The sequence below is a fragment of the Chelon labrosus genome, assembly GCF_963514085.1.
Source record: "Chelon labrosus genome assembly, chromosome: 14".
Taxonomy (NCBI): Eukaryota; Metazoa; Chordata; class Actinopteri; order Mugiliformes; family Mugilidae; genus Chelon; species Chelon labrosus.
The window spans coordinates 11,572,957-11,592,455 of NC_140347.1; the positions used below are offsets into that span (position 1 = coordinate 11,572,957).

General features: G+C 43.5%; 1 protein-coding gene across 1 annotated transcript; it reads right to left on the bottom strand.

Moving 5' to 3' along the window:
- Positions 1-1,769: 1,769 nt before the first annotated feature.
- LOC311498998 (tyrosine-protein kinase FRK-like) lies at positions 1,770-10,409 on the bottom strand. Its single transcript, XM_084559803.1, has 8 exons — positions 10,097-10,409; positions 8,875-8,996; positions 6,096-6,259; positions 5,827-5,995; positions 5,330-5,488; positions 3,423-3,604; positions 2,925-3,090; positions 1,770-2,818 (listed from the first exon to the last, which is right to left on the bottom strand). Exons 1-8 carry the CDS (start codon positions 10,111-10,113, stop codon positions 2,610-2,612), a joined length of 1,188 nt encoding a protein of 395 aa, XP_084415929.1. The 5' UTR covers positions 10,114-10,409; the 3' UTR covers positions 1,770-2,609.
- Between the last annotated feature and the right edge of the window lie 9,090 nt (positions 10,410-19,499).

A 19,499-nucleotide genomic window follows, 5' to 3' on the forward strand; every position in this document is an offset into this window, starting at 1 on the left:
AGAATGCAGTCTTTCTACGTCATGTTCTGACAATGCATGTTGGAGGAAGCCCATCATTTCTCCTTGCACAGTTAGTACCTCAGTGCTACCTCAATGCTGACTGTCATTGGTTCGGGTTCATGCTTAGTTTTGCAGGTAGATGGTGTGTTGTGACTTGCTATCTAATCAAACTCTCAGTTAGAAATGCTTTCACGGCCAACTGCCGCTGAAAAGTTACAGAATGTATGTGTGGAGAAGACCATTCATGTGGTCAGCAAGCCACTGGGAGCAATGAGGAACAGATGGCAAGAAGGATTACAGAAGAACAGAAAAGGGAGAAACACAATGGAGAAGCTGAGGCTTTGTCTCGCTGTCTGGGGACGGTCCAGGTGGCATCACGTTAACAGAAAGGAAGTGGGAGTTTTTGAAGTAGAGGCGTTTTACAGTAACAGTTCATTTCAGTAGAATCACACTTCATCTGTGGCATTCCCACCTGTCTCCAAGAAACAATGCCTGTATGGGTGTAATTTTCATTTGCCCAACACATTAATCAAAAACATTGCCGCATTACATTTGTAATACATTTGTAGCTGATTGAAGATACGTTTAAGCTCTTTAGTTGTATAGAAACTCATTTGCAGGGGAGAGGGTTGAACTGTTTGTTAATAGCCAAGCAAGTGATGACTAAGCAAGTGTTGGGCCCATATCCAACACATTTCCATCTGATTAATATATGCCCTGCCTCACTGTCTCAATGCAGTCGTCAACTATCCCCCCTGGATATGAAGGTTTGAATCCCTGTTTAATAAACTAGGTGGATTTTAGCAAAGGATCCTACTACTACCAAACAACCAACTGCAGCATTACTCTCATACTACTCTTTCTAGTCACACTCATCATGATTTGTTAGTTTAGTACTCAGAACCTCGCCTGTCTTCTAGGAGGCGTCCGTGTTGTTATTGTCACGTGATCAGCGACTAGTCGTCTTCCTGCTCAAGGCGTCACGCCGCAGCAGTAAAGTTGACTAGTCGGTACAACCCCTGCAGCATATTACGACAGCTTTGTTGCTGTTAGGACCATCACTTTCGGATTTTGAGGTTGGGGTTGGCGAGGTTTTACCGACTTTGGAAGACGTGGGAAGGCATTTCAATTCAAAACTTTCAAATTGGAACTTATAAATCCTTACCTCCCGGTTGAAATGGAACGTATCATCATGACCTAACAAAGCCACGAATCATTGTTCTTTGACACTAGCCTTTTTCTGGGCAGTCCTCGTGGGCCCTTTCTGATGCATATCAAGTCACAGATGGGGGAAACAAAACTCTGGAAAGCATGTTTTAATCTATCCAACTAATCTGTAAAGCAGTCTCAGTGAACACTATATGCATCTACTGATGGACACATCTTAGGAACACAGAAACAGGAAAAAGTTCAGTAAGGAAGATTTGTCCCCTCACTATCTGTTGCCCCCACTCTAAATGTGGGCCGTCACTCTATTTCCTCATCTCTTCTATTTTCCCACGCTGTCAAAATCAGTCCGTCCTCAACTTCCGTCCAATGATCTATTTGCTCGCCTTCTTCTGGCCATTCATTCCCTGTCCATGTGCTTTAAAGCCACCATCATTCCGTCACTCCACCCGCAGGCCGCCTGTTGCGAAACTCCCCAAGCTGCATCAGAAGTCCCCTTCAGACACCTTCTTTTTCTTCTTCTCCACCACTATCAGTGTTTAGACTCTGTGGGGTCCCGTTACTATCTACAGAGTCTAACCAGCAAACTATTACCTTGCATGTTCATATTTGACTTTTTTTTCCATAAAGGTTAATTCTTCGCCTACTTGAGCTCTCCTTATTGACCCTTATGTCATATTGATTTTTTTATTTTATTTTTTTCAGGCTAAAACCATTCCTACAAATCAAGGGAAATTGTGGTTTGTAGTGAATCTTGCAACTGTACGTGCCACATCTGGGAGTATTTTTGAGTTCAGCAGGGACCGTCCGCATTAGCAACACATTCACTCAGGTTCCTGCAGACATGGACACCTGATGCTCCCAGCTAATATTGCCATTAAAAGCAGCAATTTCCAGATGAAGATGGTTTTGAGAAGGCCAGCAGAAACCAATAGTCGTGTTCATCAGAAATATTAAAGTCACAAGCTATGACTTTATTCAGAGGATGGAAAAAAAATAAAATCAGAGGTTAAAGATGAGCCATATTTTGGATGGTAACAGTCATGGAGGAGTGAGCCTGGAGTGTCAGCACCCCCGCATGGTCACATTTAGAACCTACATCAAAGCTGTACAAATCATCAAGAAAGCTTAAAAAAACACAATATCAAACTTTATTTTGTTTTGTGTGTGTTGTACTCAACTCTTAACGGTCTCCAGCCACGTGCACTTTATGACACACTTGTGCTGTGAAAGTACATTCAATAGTCAAAGCAAGAGCAGATGTGTTGCAACAAACCATTACTGTAATAAAAGCGTCCTCATGACATTTCAGTTACATTCAGAGCCTTCATTTCACTATAATTAATGGAATTTCATGTTACATTTGAATCTGTCACTGTATAAGAATGGAAGAGTAAGTTCGTGTTGGAATTAAATCCCAAAATTACATCCCAGTCCGTGTGTTAATAATGCGCGCCATCATCTGAAGAGGTCAGGTCAAGGTCAAAGAAATCCTCCAGCTTCCACTGCAGGGTCTCAAACGTGGGCCGGTCTTGTTCATTTTTCTGCCAGCAGCCCATCATAATTTTATACAAAGCTTTGGGGCAGCTAGCGGGGCACGGCATCCTGTATCCCCTGGAAACCCTCAGGACTACCTCGTAGTTTGACATTTCTAGAGTCACAGAAGGACAGGGGTACTTTAACAAACCGGAGTTCTCCACTCAGATATCATTTACACGGATGGTTTTGAGATTTGATGGTAGTTATGAAAGTCTCACCTGGGTAAGGCGCCTGGCCAAACGTCACGATCTCATACAGCAAAATTCCAAACGACCAAACATCCGATTTGATGCTGCACTTGTTGTAGTGGATGGCCTCAGGGGCAGTCCACTTCACAGGGAACTTAGTTCCTGCTTTTGCTTCATACACATTTTCATTCGCTCTCTAGAATACAATGAGACACACAATCCAGACTGATTAAAAATACCGCAACACAGGCGCCATATAGAGCATATCTGGAGTATTTTACACATCAGGTAATGTTGTCAACATTAGACATCTGATGAATTATTACCTAATTCTGTGGCTTAGTTGGAGGAGTATTTATCAGGCTCTATGTTTTCAAATAAACTCAGCATGCACTATTAGTAAAGAATGCAGACTTGTTTTAGTTTAATCTTAATGTAGCACTTAGTAAAGTTAAAATACTCATCCAGTATTAGTGAGAAGAACTACTGTACAACACTTGTTATATAGACTTTAAATGTCAAACCCACCAAGAAGACCCTGGCGAGACCAAAGTCAGCCACCTTGCAGGTGTTGTTTTCACCCACCAGGACGTTCCTCGCTGCCAGGTCTCTGTGGATGTAGTTCTGTGACTCCAAGTAAGCCATACCTGATGCCACCTGGGCAGCCATATCAATTTGGTCAGAGATGCGCAACGTGGCGCCTTTATCCTCTGTAATCCATGTAGAAAGGCACATAATCATTCAAAGTCCAACCATATTTGACGAATTAGTAATGGAAAAAGAGTAACCATCTATAATTTATTACATTAAAAGTACATTAACAATCACTGAAGAAGACGAAGGAAGTGAGACAGACAATTTTAAAAAAGAAACCTTGTGCACATTCCAGCTCATATGAGAGGGCCCACTTGAATGAGACTGTCACGTAGCGTGGGGAGGTATTTGTCTTTTAGCTAAAACACCTCTAATCTGTACAGTCTAGCCATAATGTTTAATAAGAATAAGAATTTTTTTATTCTGTGATTTGTGTATTGCATATTTCTACAGTGAAAATGAAGCCTAAGTTGCAAAGATGACCTACACTATATTGCCAAGTATTTGCTCATCTGCCTTTACACGCACATGAACTTAAATGACATCCCATTCTTAATCCATGGGGTTTAATATGACGTCAGCCCACCCTTTGCAGCTAGAACAGCTTCAATTCTTCTGGGAAGGCTTTCCACACGGTTTAAGAGTGGGTTTATGACTATTCTTCAAGAAGCACATTTGTGAGGTCAGACACCGATATTGGACAAGAAGACCTGGCTCACAGTTTTTTCTGTAATTCATTCCAAAGGTGTTCTATCGGGTTGAGGTCAGGACTCTGTGCAGGCCAGTCAAGTTCTTCCACACCAAATTCACTCATCCACGTCTTTATGGACCTTGCTTTGTGCACAGTCTTGTTGGCACAGGAAGGGACCATCCCCAAACTGTTCCAACAAAATCCAAAATCTCTTGGTATGCTGAAGCATCCAGAGTTCCTTTCACTGGAACTAAGAGGCCAAGCCCAGCTCCTGAAAAACAAGCCCACACCATAATCCCCCCTCCACCAAACTTCACACTTGGCACAATGTAGTCAGACAAGTACCATTCTATGTGATTTGTCACTCAGAGTACACATCTCCACTGCTCTAGAGTCCAGTGGCGGCGTGCTTTACTCCACTGCATCCGACGCTTTGCATTGCACTTGGTAATGTCTGGCTTGGATGCAGCTGCTCGGCCATGGAAACCTATTCCATGAAGCTCTCTATGCACTGTTCTTGAGCTAATCTGAAGGCCACATGAAGTTTGGAGGTCTGTAGTGATTGACTCTGCAGAAAGTTGGCGACCTCTGTGCAATATGAACCTCGGCATCTGCCGACCCCACTTTTATGTGGCCTTCCACTTCGTGGCTCAGTTGCTGTCATTCCCAATCGCTTCCACTTTGTTATAATACCACTGACTGTGGAATATTTAGTAGTGAGGAAATTTCACGACTGGACTTGTTGCACAGGTGGCATCCTATCACAGTACCACGCTGGAATTCACTGGGCTCCTGAGAGTGACCCATTCTTTTACAAATATTTGTAGAAACAGTCTGCATGCCTCGGTGCTTGAAAGCATTTGGACTAGTGTCAGACTACCTTCTGACACTAGCCCACACCACATATGTACATTTAAAATATACAATGTGAAATATCTGTTAGTAGGGATGACACTTAGAATTAAGATCTGAACCAATTGTTTTGCTTTGGTTTAACACTATGTGCCACACCCTTACATTTTCCACAGGGGTTGAGGCTGTTTTGAGAGAAACATGTACTGCAGTAGTGACAGACCCTTACCCTGGCATAGAGTAAAATATTGATCATAATAGCATGTGTTAGATAAAAATAAAAGTGTGGCCATCTTACTCTGGAGGTACTCCAGCAGGCTGCCGTTCTTTATCAGTTCTGTGATGATGTAGATGGGCTCCTTCAGGGTGCAAACGGCGTACAGCTGGATCAGATTGGGATGCCGCAGCTTCTTCATAATCTGAGCCTCTCTGAGGAAGTCCTTGGTGTCCATGGTACCTGGGAGAGATGTGTAGTATTCTCGAGATCAGCCTTTTTTTTTTTGTAATTTTACAGATGTGTCAGTGTGTTATACACTGGTTTCTTGGATTTCTGTTTGTCAATACCTGTAGGCCAGGTGTAGGCACTGCTAACTGTCCAGTTTGTTTCCCTTTGCCAGATATAGTCAACACTGAATTTTACTCGAAAACCACAGTTAACCATTTAGTTGACATTTCCAGACAGGTTCAGTCAATGTATTGTAAATGCATGAATCATCAGGAGTCTTCAGCTTCAACCTTGTTTTTTTTTTTTCTAATTGTGTTTTTCAGAAAATAAAAATTATTATTTTTGTGTACCAGGTTTTAGAGTCTTCACTGCAACTGGTCTGGTGTCATTCCACAGGCCCTCAAAGACTTCGCCAAACTGTCCAGCTCCTAGCTTCCTCAGCAGCTTGATGGATTTGCGATCAATCTCCCACGCGTCCACTGTGTTGTACGACAGACAGTGAGTCTGCAGCGCCTCCATCTGCATGGGCAGGAAAAGAGGGAATCAAGTGGCTGCGGTGGAGTTTGAAAACGCAGACAGAACGTGCTCAGTGCATATGCTGCGGCGCTACGTGTCTTACCTTTTTGCATGGCTCAGACAGACGCACACAGAGGCCATCAGCCTGTTTGGAGTAATGTTCCACTAACTCCTTCAGTGTTGGAAAGGATTTGGTGCATGACACACAGTAGTGGCCATTCTCCAGTATTTTTACTTTGTAATGCTTCACCTCTCTACTGTCAAGCACTGAAAGATAAATCAACACACAGTGATGTAGTCTACATTTAAGACCTGTATACGTATGGGTTCTTGGGCAAAGCAACAAGCTGAAAATAAAAATTAATTATATTCTCGTTAATTATCTAATCACTGAAAGCCCTCTGCAAGCCCATCACTTCCAGCAACATCTTTCACATTTCACATAGGCATTTGATCCAATTTGAAAACTGATTAGCAGAACTTTTATAGTCACTATCATAATAGCTACAGTAATGCAAAGTTCTTATGTGATGTGAAACAGAAAAAACTGGCATTTACTAAACTAACCGTGTTCATCCTAAGGATTAATGCTGCATTCATTATGGATACGAATTTAGAGGCTGAAATAAATCTATCTACTATCCAACACTAGCACTGATCTCATACAAAACTCTTTTAACTACTTTATTAGGGCTTCCAAATGGTGGAGAAAGCCTGTAGGGAGGGCTTCGCCTCCCTCCAATTAGAGCCTACATGGACGACATGACGACTACAATGTCAACCGCTTCTTGTACCAGCAGATTGCTGGATAAGCTAAACAGGAACCTACAGTGGGCTAGGATGAAAGTGAAGCCTCGTAAATCTAGGATTATTTCAATTGTTAAAGGAAACGTAGTAGATAAGAAGTCTGTTATAAATGATGAGGTGATGCCCACAGTGCTAGAGAAGCCACACAGCAAATGCTGTGGAGTTAAAATTCAGGTGTTGGCGAAATTTTAGAGTGTAGAGTTAATTCTACTCCTTGTAGAATTAAATGTGTTATATATAACTCTCTGAGGAGAAATAGTTGGTGTTAAAATGAGTGTCAGAATGGACTGTTTGTGATTTAACCCTTTAAGTGTCAGTGCAACACATTTAACTCTCTTAATTTCTACGACAAGCTCTGAACCTGGATGTAACACCTAAGGTGTTAATTTATAAACTCCACCCATTTATTATACCCGCACCTGGACAGTCATCCCGACACCTACAGACTGATTTTCACTGATGATAAAACGTTGTTTGGTGAGTAAATGTGTTTCACTTTGTGTAGAATGTTATGTTTGACGTAAATATTGATTGTTAATTTCACATGCGGCATGCCCTGTACAGCGCTGTGTCCGAACAACAAGCTAACGCTAACATTCGAGTTTACACACGGTCAATGGTTTACACGCTATTGGGCATATGCGGGAAAAGCCAGAAGACTGCGGTATGCAACATGTCTCGGGCAGCAGAGAGAGCAAGCGAGTGGCTGTGGGCACGTAGGAAGCATGCTAGCTGGGGAGCTTGTTAAAGGTAAGGCTGGCTGCATGACTTCAGTGTGTTTGCAAATCATGATAGATTTGGTCGATTGGTTGGTGGTTCAATACGCGTCAACGGGGCGAACCACAGTTGTTTTGTTTGTTTGGTCCATGGTTCAGTCCGCATCAACGGGGCGAACCATGGTAGATTCGTTTGTTTGGGTCGTGATTCATAAAAGGACTAGGCTAAGTTATTGAAATATCAATGTTGATAGTCACTGAATGGTGAGAAAAACAGAGTTGTGTAGTGGCAGCGTGGAGGCGGGGGACTCCAGGACGCTGGAAGTCACTGTTAAGCCTCATGGGCCTAACTTAATGAAACATCGGTGAAGGGAGGTTCCCGCTTGAAAACCCCAATGACATGCTGCATACTGCTGTTGACTAGGCTGTAACATCTAATCCTGTGTATTAACGAAAACAATCAAACTTCATTTAGCATTTGATAAATAGCCAAAATTAACCTGGGGACAGGTACTTGTGTCATCGGCGGGTGGAACATGGAAAGAATTCAACCGTGTTGGAAAGAACGAGGCCTGTGTGAAAGGCCATGTTAGCACAGAGAGAGATAAAGTTATCAGACTGCTTTATCACAGCATTATTTTTTTATGGGAGCAGAAAGCTTGCTCTATTTACTTAAGCAGACGACCCTGGACCCATCAGTTATTAGAATCAACTAAGAAAAAGTGTGAGCTGCTAAATAGTGCATGGAAGTGGGTTTCAAAGCAGAGACGTACAGGGACAGCAGCGGGCTAGCTTGCCGTCTGATAAAACATAATAGTGTGGAATACTAAAAGGGGAATCTGGTCCATCACTCCAGTAGTCCTTGTTTACTTCTTTATATAACTGACGTCATGAGTTGATATTTATGTGTCATGATATGACACATAAAGTCATAAAGTGAACTAACTGCTGGCACTAACCACACGTAGCAGCAAAACCATTCAACTGAGCTTCAGTTTGTTTTGATTCTTATGAAGTTTTTTTGTAAGGGATAAAATACAATTAAAGTAGATTACTATATTTCATTTCATTCTGAATCACAGAATTCAAAAACGTCTGTTTGGGAGCGTTTATCTTGAAATATTTTTACATGGCTGAACCCTCACATCACCCACAGATTTCTTGAAGCGTGGTTTGGAAGCAAAATTAGTTGAAAAGGCGAAGCATGAGTTAAAGTGGGCAAGTGGTGCTAAGGCGCCAACGCCGACTTGCATAAAAATGTTTCTGAACGATGAAAATTTGGAGACCGGTCACAGAGCATTGTTACAGACATCATCTACAGAAGGTGTAAAATTCGCATGACATGTTTATTTTGCTTACCCGAGAGAGACAGCCATCCTTTCCGACTTTCACAGTTTCTGATAAGAAAGGCACCCTGCCTGTTCCCTCCGAGCAACAGCATCTTCTCTGCATCCAGCCTCTTAGTGTGAGGAAAATACCATCTGCAGCAGAATGTAAGCAAATGTATGTTCGTGTCAGCTGATGTGTAGGGTTAAGGCTGGAAAATCCGTGCAAATCATCACCTTATGAATAAATATCATGAATGTGTTTCTTATTAGACGCCATAACGGACTCGTATCACGATTTTAAATAAATAAATAGGTTGCTTAAATCACGTATGGTCAAACGTGGATAAATTACCACGCAGTTTTGCACTCTGTGTGCAAATAAACGCTGACGCTGTTTGGGGAGCAGTAGAGCATTCAAACAGCAGCAGTCTCTAATGGATCTCTACCTTTGTTTCAGAACCATAAAAAGCGCTGTTTATGTGCACACAGGTTATTATGTACTGATTTCCGCTCTGACATCGACCTGCACAAGTCTCAGACTATCCTGAAAGCTTCCATACATGCCGTAAGCCACACGTGGCTCATCATACATCAGCTTGATCACATCAATAACTGACCCCAAACTGGTACCTTATTTAATAATAATTAGTCTTTCCCTGGTTCATTCATTCATCTTCTATACCCGCTTAGTCCTGTTAAGGGTCGCGGGGGTCTGCTGGAGCCTATCCCAGCTGTCATCGGGCGAGAGGCGGGGTACACCCTGGACAGGTCGCCAGTCCATAACAGTCAGTCCGGTTCATTAAAGTTAAATAGTGACACAAATAATGCCTGGCTGAAACCTATTTTTATTCTATTAAACAAAACAGGAAAAACCAGATTACAGCCCAGATGAAACGAGTTACACATGCCGCATAAAGAACATTACTAAGGTGTGGTGCAATTTTCTATGATATAACCTTTCTCTAAAACTAAGTTACGTTAGATCAAAGAAAACGTATTACTGTGTAGTTTGCAATACCAGTTTCTTTTTGTTGTTCAAAATCATTAACCTACAAACACAAATGATAATAAAATAACACCGTTTTATACCTTTCACCACAGTAAAGTGGAGTAGTGAACAAGAGAAGGCAAGATCTGTTCGTAGTCATAACAAAAAAAGCTCAACCCTTCAACTGAACAGTTGGCAGATTATTTTGACAATTTTAAAATAACATTTGCAGCCTTGCTATACAATTAGATAAAGTAAAAGGAACCTTTCCACAGTAGACATTGTGACTCGATGGCAGCACCTCCACTGTAGTGATGTTCCACCGATTTCCTTTCCGATCCGATACTGAGTAGAATGCAGGTTGGTATCGGCAATACCGATCCGATACCGATACTTTGTGCAAATACACCTAATGTGTCTGGTAAATCTAAAAAAAAAGTGGTGTATTTCAAATCATAGCTTCATAAAGAATACAAGAGCTGAAATAGCTCCACACAAGACTCCGTTTACGCTCCGCCACAGACTGAGTCATTGACTGACTGGTTGAGCAGCGTGCTGCTGTGCTTACGCATTATGCACTTACCTAGGTGGAAGAAAAAGTAGTTCCAACCAATCGCTTATCATTTAGAGAAGATCTCAATAGTTTAATTGTTTTCCACTGTGTTCCTGTTAATGATATAGATTACTTAAAATGACTGAAGTATCAAAAGTATCAATATTTTGATTTGAGAATCGATTTTTGAGCATAAAGGTCTGGTATCTGAGATATCGATATTTCAGTATCGATCCGCACATAACTACTCCACTGACTGCTTGCAATTTTAACCCTCGTGCTACCTTTGGGGTCTCTGGGACCCCAAGCGAATGGACAGACAGCTAGAGATCATGCAAGAGGGTAGCACGAGGGTCCGCTTCCAACTAGCTGAAGCGTTTCCAAAACAAAACAATACCATTCAGTGGTTATGGCGTTTAATTCCCTCGGACAGTGAGAATATTCTAGGAGGATTCTAGAGAATCACCTTTCCTTAGCAGTAAGGAAAGGTGATTTAAACCAGGGGTTCTTAACCTTGTTGACCTCTGGACCCAATTTTCCCAGTACAAAGACACCTCAAAGACATTTATTCATATCGGGTAAGTCACATCAAGTTGCTACACGAACAAATATAAAGGCTCAATATTTAGATTTAGATAAACTCTCAAAAAACTGAAGAGAACTTCTGATACATAAAATTCTGTGGTAATAAAACAAATACATCAAAATAATAGTTTCAAATTAAATAACCAAGCTGTAAATAAAATATAAATAAAGTGCAAATTCAAATATTGCCTTATAACCTGCTGATGAATTTGACAATTTAACAGTCTTCATTTTCTCATTGGGAGAACAAGAAGTTACTCTTCAAATCTGTGACAAATGAACAAAAACAACAGTCACAACAGTCCATTTTGTAACATGCTACAACACCCACTTTATGTTCACCTCTTCATGAGACACTTGGGCCTGCCTCTCAGACATGATCATATCCAGTCTGGGTGGAATAGGGGAAAGGCTCACTCTCAGGGTAGCCTCCAGTGATGCTTTGAATCTGTTTCGAGCTTTGGTCTTAGTTGTGGCTTCAATGGAGAATCCCGATTCACAGAGGTATGTAGTCGTGAATGAGTGAATGAGTTTCACAGCCCTCAGTGCTAGACGTGGGTACTCCTTTGAGACAACAATCCAGAAGGAGCCTAGGTCCAGTTTGCCCCACTGCCCCTTTAAAGTGCTGTCAGTAGAAACTTCCAGAAGCTGCGATTCCAGATGTGAGGGCAAAGCAACATCATTTTCAGTGGGATCCACTACTACTCCCCGTAGACCTCCGCCAGCTACGATCCAGCAATTAGCCAGTATGCCCCTTTATGATGCCTCCTCCTAGAGCAGCTGGACAAGATCTGCTCCCATGTCCTCACAGAGCTTAGCAAAACATCTGGAGTTCACAGCATTATTTTTAATGAAGTTGATGGTTTTCACACTTACATCCATCACCTCACGGAACTCTCTTGACATCTTCTTTGCTGCAAGGCTTTCATGGTGGATGAAACAGTGGGTCCATTTAGCTTCTGGTGCACGATCAAGTATCTGCCTGATGACACCACTATGCCTGCCAGTCATTGATGTTGCACCATCACTGCAAACTCCAACACAGTTCTGCCAGTCCAGGCCGTTCTCAATGAAGTCGTTATCCATGCAGTGAAAACATTCCTCAGCTATAGCTGGAGTTGGTAGCTCTCCACAAAACAATGTCTTCTTGCAAAATGCTGTCCCAGCGATAGCAAACAAAAAACAACAGCAGTGCAGCATTTGTGATATCAGTGGACTCATCTAGCTGCAAAGAGAACGAACTGGCTATTTTTTATTCGCTCCAGAAGCTGAAGCAATACGGTGTCTCACAGTGTCGTTTGAGAGTGGGATGGTCATCAGCTTCTCTACAGTAGCCTCCCTGATAATCTCAAGGCACATGTCCACAGCGGCAGGCAGAATCAATTCCACTGCTATGGTGAACACTTTCTTACTCTACGCCAGGGGTACTGTGGGTAGATGTGAATATCCAAGCAAGCCAGACAACGCCACCTTGGGAGTTTCGCCCAAGGAAATATTTTTTAGTGTTTGTACCAAAACAAAAGGCATTCAGGTTCGTTTCTCTTAAGGATCAAGAGACGTGGTTCCAGTTAAAATACACTTTATTAGAATTTTTACTAAAACCATATCTATTTCAATATCTACATACCGATCAGGCAGCATCAGATCGCACACGGGAGAGGAGTGGAAGGCTTCATGCTCTGTTAGCCGCATTAACAAACTGCAGCCAACCACGGGCCATGCGCATTTGATCGGCGAGTCCCCGTGAGCCAGTTACGTATGAACTGTGTCATGCGTCTACACGCATACAAGCAGTAATTGGGGTGACATGCACAAATCTAAAATTACATGCAAAGACACTAAGTGAGGCAGCTTCCGCCACATTACCTGCACAGGCGACGGTGAGACGGACCTCAGAGCCAAAGAGCAAGAGGCCGAAAAGATGAACACTGCCCCCCTATATAGGGTAGCCCCATGCGCTAATTGGTTAATGGGAGAGAGAGGGGAGCCAAGCAGCACATTCGCCTACATGAGAGCCAGGTTGGAGCATCTCATCCTGTTACACTCCCCTCATCAGAGGACTCACATAGAGCATTCAGACAGACACCAGGTGCTATATAACCTCCTAAGAAAAATGATGGATGAGCTGCAGATAATGAAGGACCAGGTTGCATCCACTACTCCCCGTAGACCTCCGCCAGCTACGATCCAGCATTTAGCTGGTATGCCCCTTTATGATGCCTCCTCAGTGACGCATACAGATGTGCCCTATCCTTATTCTCACCAGCCTCACCAGCCACCTCCAAGAGCAAACCAACAGGGGTCCTAAGCCAACAATACTGGACTTTGTCACGAAAGATCCCAGTGAGTTCACTCGTCTGAAGATCGCTCTTGACAACCTTTTACCTCCTGATGCCACCGAGCTATTCAGATACCAAATACTCATAGATCACCTTAAGCTCGAGGACGCACGCATGATAGCAGATTCCGTTCTGAATTCCCCATTTCCCTACTCAGACACCATGGCTGCTTTGAAAGAGAAACATGGTCAACCCCATAAGCTAGCTCTCAAGAAAATCGCCAGTGTGATGGACTCAGCAGACGTAAGAAGGGGAGATGCAGATGTATTTGACAGATTTGCTTTGCAAATTAGGTCTCTTGTTGGCATGCTTACCACTCTAGGTCCAGAAGGTGAAGCAGAGTTGCGATGCAGGTCCCATGTGGAGCGACTTCTGAGTAAGTTACCAGCTGAGTTGAGGTCAGAGTTCCGCCGCCAGATGGGTCGTCGTCCTGGAAATGTGTACACTCTCACTGACCTGTCGGAGTGGCTTCATTATGAGGCATGGTGTCAAGGCTCTGAGTCACTTAATTCCAATGAGGGGCAGAAAGCAGTACAAAGACCTAAGCGTAAGCCAGAAGGGAAATCAGCTCGCTCAACCTCAGTACTCCATGTAGCCAACGAAACGTCCACAAACCCTTAAGCTGACTCACTCCAGAAGAGAGCCACATCACAGGCCTTCTGTCCATACTGTAACAAGAATGATCACTACCTTAGTGTACATCTGTGTAACATCTGCAAAAGCAGACATTTTCAGATCCTACATGAGGTCAACTCCAAGGATGCCAGTCCTAAAAAGGATTTGAGTCGGTCCAGTTCAGCCACTGAAACCTTATACCTGGACCAGCCTGCAGGCAGTAAAAGAGTCCTCCTGAAGGTCACCAGAGTTCTGATTCGCTACCAAGGGAAAACTCTCGACACCTATGCAGTGCTCGATGATGGATCAGAACGAACCATCCTCCTCGCTACTGCAACGCTTAAGCTGGGCATACAAGGCTCAGAAGAGAGTTTAACACTGATAACAATCCCTCAGGATGTGCAAACCCTTAATTATTCCTCTCTCCTTCCAGATATCTCCTGTAAGTCAGCGACAAAAGATCTTAGAAATTAAGACAGCTTTTACTCCCGAACGCCTTGGATTTGCTGACCATTGCTATCCCGCGGCCATCCTGAGTGTTAGAGAATAATTTCTCTTCCCTATGGATAGTTTGTGTAGTTAATGTTAGATTAATGCTGGGGTCAGTTATCTGCCCTATTTTCTCTCTGAGGAACATGCCAAGGCCATGGTCCCTCTTTGGCGTCTTCAATCTCACTGTCTGGCTGTCTACAGACACAGTTGTAGAGTTGGATGATAACATCCTCTGTCACCGGATGACACTTTGTATTTCCTAGCTGGTGTGAATGCTTATCTTCATGTTTATGCACTATAGCCAATTGGATGTTAACACATCTCCCTCTGAGGTTATTGGTGGGAAAGTCCCGGTCCTGGCTCCTGATTGGCTGCAGCACGGAGCTCCCGCATATATGTGGCCAAGATGGCGGGCCTATGCTGGCAGCAGGTTTTTCCTCATCCTCCTCATCTCCCAACCGGGCCACAGCTTTTGCTTGTTTGTTGTTCATGAGTTTTGTTTATTTGTTTACTTTGAGTAGTAGGGGTGCACTGCCAGTTTTGTTACCTTCTTTTCGCCTGTTTATTTAGGGGGTAAGTGTTTTGTCCTTTGTTTGCATTTGTTAGGTTATATGATTTATTTCTAAGTAGGGTTGTTTTGTTTGTTATTTTGGCCTTAGTCCATCCCCGAAGATACCATCCACTCATTGTTAAATAGTTTCATTTTCTGTAAATAAATTATTACTTTATATTGCATTTGGTAGTGTTTTGGTGGCTACTTGGGACTTCCCCTACTTGGGAAGATGGGGGCCTTAAATCATGTTGTGTCCTAGACACCCTTAGACGGGGCATAACATGAATTGGGGGCTCGTCCGTCTTCTTTTTGAGCTTTGTTTATGGGAAGGTCAGTAAGTATTTTTTTCCCTTTCTTCTGGTTGGCAGTTTTTTTTGTTTTTTTTTGGTGTGTGGGGGAAAATTATGGAATTTTCTTTGGATGATTTTGTGACCAGTCCGACTTTAGCAAAAAATGATAAGTGCACAAAAGCAGACTTGTTCATTTTAGCTAATTTCTATGGGATGTAAGTGCATTACAGTGCTCGGAAAGCAGAGCTCAAACACGAGGTGTGAGAAGTTGGTGGAGCAGCCGCTGAGGCTGTTGGTGACGCATCGGTGACCTGTTATTTTTTGTGCAGTAACCCTGGGGTGGCCCCTGGCGTGCCCGGGAAAGCCAACAAAGACTAACTGAGGTCTAGTTATTTAGAATTTCAGTCTGTTAGGTAGAGAGGAAACCAGGGAAGTTCTAGAACAGGTTAACTGTGAGCAAGAACCTCTAATTATGTGGTGGCATGTGGCAGAATTATGTGGTCTTCGTTTTACAGTACTCTTTGTTGGGATGGTGATATTTTGGGTGAGCTGACTGGAGGAATTATATGTGAACCAGAGGTTGTGCTAGACTTTTTCGTTGTCTGTCATTTTGACTGACAGATTCATAAAAATCCGGTTATAATCTATTTTTACCCGTCACTTTAATTTTTTTAAATTATAATAATGCATTTCAATAGTGCCAATTAATAATGTCACTTGCCACCAAGTGATCAGGGGTGTGAATTGCAATCTGTCAAAATGACAGATGGCCTTCAGATTTTTCCGTCACAGTTTTAAAAGAACGGCCAGTGACGGAAAATATTTTGTTAACACGACCCCCGATGTGGACAAGCCCACTGTGCGAACATCAGCAAATACAGCTGCTTTGTTGTGTATGACCTTTAGTTTTGTAGGGAAGTCGCAGAGCCGCCCCGCCCTATACGCAGAACACGCGCAGCGCGTGGGGCCCCGCGATCCATGGGGGGCCCCATGTCGCACAAGATGACGCATTTTCTAAAAATGCGCAAAGGACGCGCAGCGCTCCGGCGGCGGAGAGACCAGCGCGAGCGCTCCGCTGGTCCTCCCAATCCAATAAAAACAGCCCAAACCACGAAGTTGCCACCTATGGAAACCTGTCACACATAACGGACATAAACCAAGTAGCCCAATTTTGTGGAAAAACCGCCCAATCTGGCAACCGTGAGTACCATAAAGAGTCAGCCCGAGGCAGGAAGAAAAAAAAGGTGTAATGTGACACACTTCGCCGCAATGATTGGCACTTGGCAGCAGCATCCGATCAATCAGCGGTCAGATCATGGGTCAGGAGGTGCACTACAGTCCAGGCTGGAAGATGAAGATATGGCTTCCAAGCGTCAGTACGAGTCGGGAGCAAGCAAAAGGAAAAAAAAAAAAAAACATGAGGAAACTCGTGCTTCACTTGAAGGTGGGTATGTTTGGTGTTGAAATAAAAAGTAAAAAAAAAAAAAAAAGCTTTCTGAGCCTTGCTGTTCCCTTGCCAATCCCAAGTCTCAACTTTACATTAACCCGCTGCATAGCGTCGCTCTGTAGCTCGTTGTTTACATAATTGACATAAACAACCTGCAGCCTAACCAGCGCAGTTTATTATGTATATACTACTACTATACTGTTTTTTCTTATTGTGTGTGTGTGTGTGTGTGTGGGAGAAAATGTATTAGCTGTAGTTGCATTTTTATTTTTGACGCTAGTATTTACATTAATTTCATTATGCAATAATTTACCATTTACACCAACATAAATCTTAGTAATCTGCTTGTATGATGTATTACTTGTCATAACAGGGTTAATGAGAAAGTTTGTGAGGAAGAGTGACACGCACCCAGCACCCAGCACCTTACCAGGGCCATCAGGAACCACATCATTTGATGCAGCCCCACCAAGCACCTCACCAGGGCTATCAGCAAGCACATCATCTGATGCAGCCCCACCCAGCACCTCACCAGAGCCGTCAATGACCACATCATCTGATGCAGCCCTACCCAGCACCTCACCAGGGCTGTCAGGGACCACATCATATGATGCAGCAGCCCCACCCAGCACCTCACCAGGGCCATCAGGAACCACATCATTTGATGCAGCCCCACCAAGCACCTTACCAGGGCTGTCAGGGACCACATCATCTGATGCAGCCCCACCCAGCACCTCACCAGGGCTGTCAGGTACCACATCATATGATGCAGCAGCCCCACCCAGCACCTCACAAGGGCCATCAGCTGATGCAGCCTCACCCAGCACCTACACAATGACTACTTCAAGTGCACCACCAGTTGATCCTGCTCTGTGGCCAGCCCGAATTTCAGACACAGATCGAGTGGAATTTGTGCGCCGAGGGCCTTATAAGGTTGTCTCCAACTTCCATTTCCCTAAGACACATGGAAGAAGTTTTCACAGTAGTCTGTCCTACAGGTCACTTGCAAATGGAGACAAGGTAAAAAGGACTTGGCTTGTTTATTCAAAGCACAACAACTCTGTATTTTGTTTTGCTTGCAAACTTTTCAGTACTCAAGACACAAAGCTGACTACACAGGGCCTCAGTGATTGGTCAAATATTAATGCTGCTTTAAAGAGTCATGACACAAACACAGAACACACAAAATCCATGCTTAAATGGAGGGACCTTGAGCTTGGTCTGAGGAAGGGCAAGACAATTGACCAGCAGGAATTGACCCTACTTGAGGAAGAGAGGAAAAGATGGAGAAATGTCCTCACTCGTCTCATTAGTATTATCCTGTCACTTGCAACAAGGAATCTGGCTTTCAGAGGCTCTTCACAACGCCTTTATGCACCAGATAATGGTAACTTCTTGAAGGAAGTTGAACTGCTAGCAAAGTTTGATCCTGTGATGGAAAATCACATTGACAGAATAAGAAATGAGAGCACTCACACTCACTATCTTGGACAGAGAATACAAAATGAGCTAATACAGATCATTGGCAACAGAGTCCTACAAACCATTGTCTCCTGTGTACAAGAGGCAAAGTACTATTCCATTATCCTTGATTGCACCCCAGATGCAAGTCATAAAGAACAGATGTCAGTTGTAGTGCGCACTGTGGCACTGAAATGCCAGCCAGAAATTAAAGAATACTTCTTGGGATATCTGGCAATTGAGGAAACGACTGGCCAGAACATATCAAGTGTTATACTGCAAAAACTGGAAGAGCTTCACATTCCCTTTGATGATTGTAGAGGACAGGCCTATGACAATGGGGCTAACATGAAAGGGAGGAAGCAAGGTGTACAAGCCAGACTGCTCAACAAAAACCCAAGGGCCCTGTTTGTCCCTTGTGGTGCACATACCATGAATCTTGTCATAGCGGATTCAGCTAAGTCCTCCAAGGATGCTGTGGCTTATTTTGGCTATGTGCAGAAGCTTTTTACATTTTTCTCAGGAGCCACACAGCGATGGAGCATCTTGACTAAGCATGTCAATGTGACACTGAAGTCCTGGAGTGATGTTAGATGGGAGAGCAGACTTCAGAGTGTCGCAGCTGTCAGACATCAACCAAAAGAAATCAGGGATGCTCTCCTTGAAGCAAGGCAAACTGTTCATGATCCAGCGGCTAAAGTGGAGGCCCAGGCTCTGGCAGAGGAGGTGGCTTCCTACAGGTTTTTGATTTGCTCAGTTGTGTGGTTTGACATTCTGACCTCCATAAACCAGGTGAACAAGCTGCTCCAATCAAGTTCAATGCAAATTGACATTGCTGTCAAACTCATTGAACATGCAAAAACCTTTCTCAGTGACTACAGACAGACTGGGTTTGCTGATGCCCAGTCAACTGCCAAGGAACTCTGTGAGGCCCTTAACATAGAGCCAGAACTGAAAGAGAAGAGACTGAGGAGTACTAAAAGGCAGTTTGCCTATGAGGCTCCAGATGAGCCCATGAATGATGCCATGAAGAAGCTTGAGGTGACGTTCTTCAACACGGTTGTTGACTCTACTCTCACATCACTGCAAGACAGATTTGAGATGTTTACTGAGGTGAAGGAGAAATTCGGTGTGCTGCTTGATTTGAAACAGCTTCAAGGGATGGCCAAAGACACTTTGCAGAAACACTGCACCAAGGTGGAGAAGACATTGACTGCAGAGGGACAGTCTGATGTAGATGGCGCAGAGATGGCCCAGGAAATCCTGAACCTCCCAGAACTGCCAACACAAACAACTGCTCTGGAGATGTTGTCTTTTCTGCATGAAAATCAAT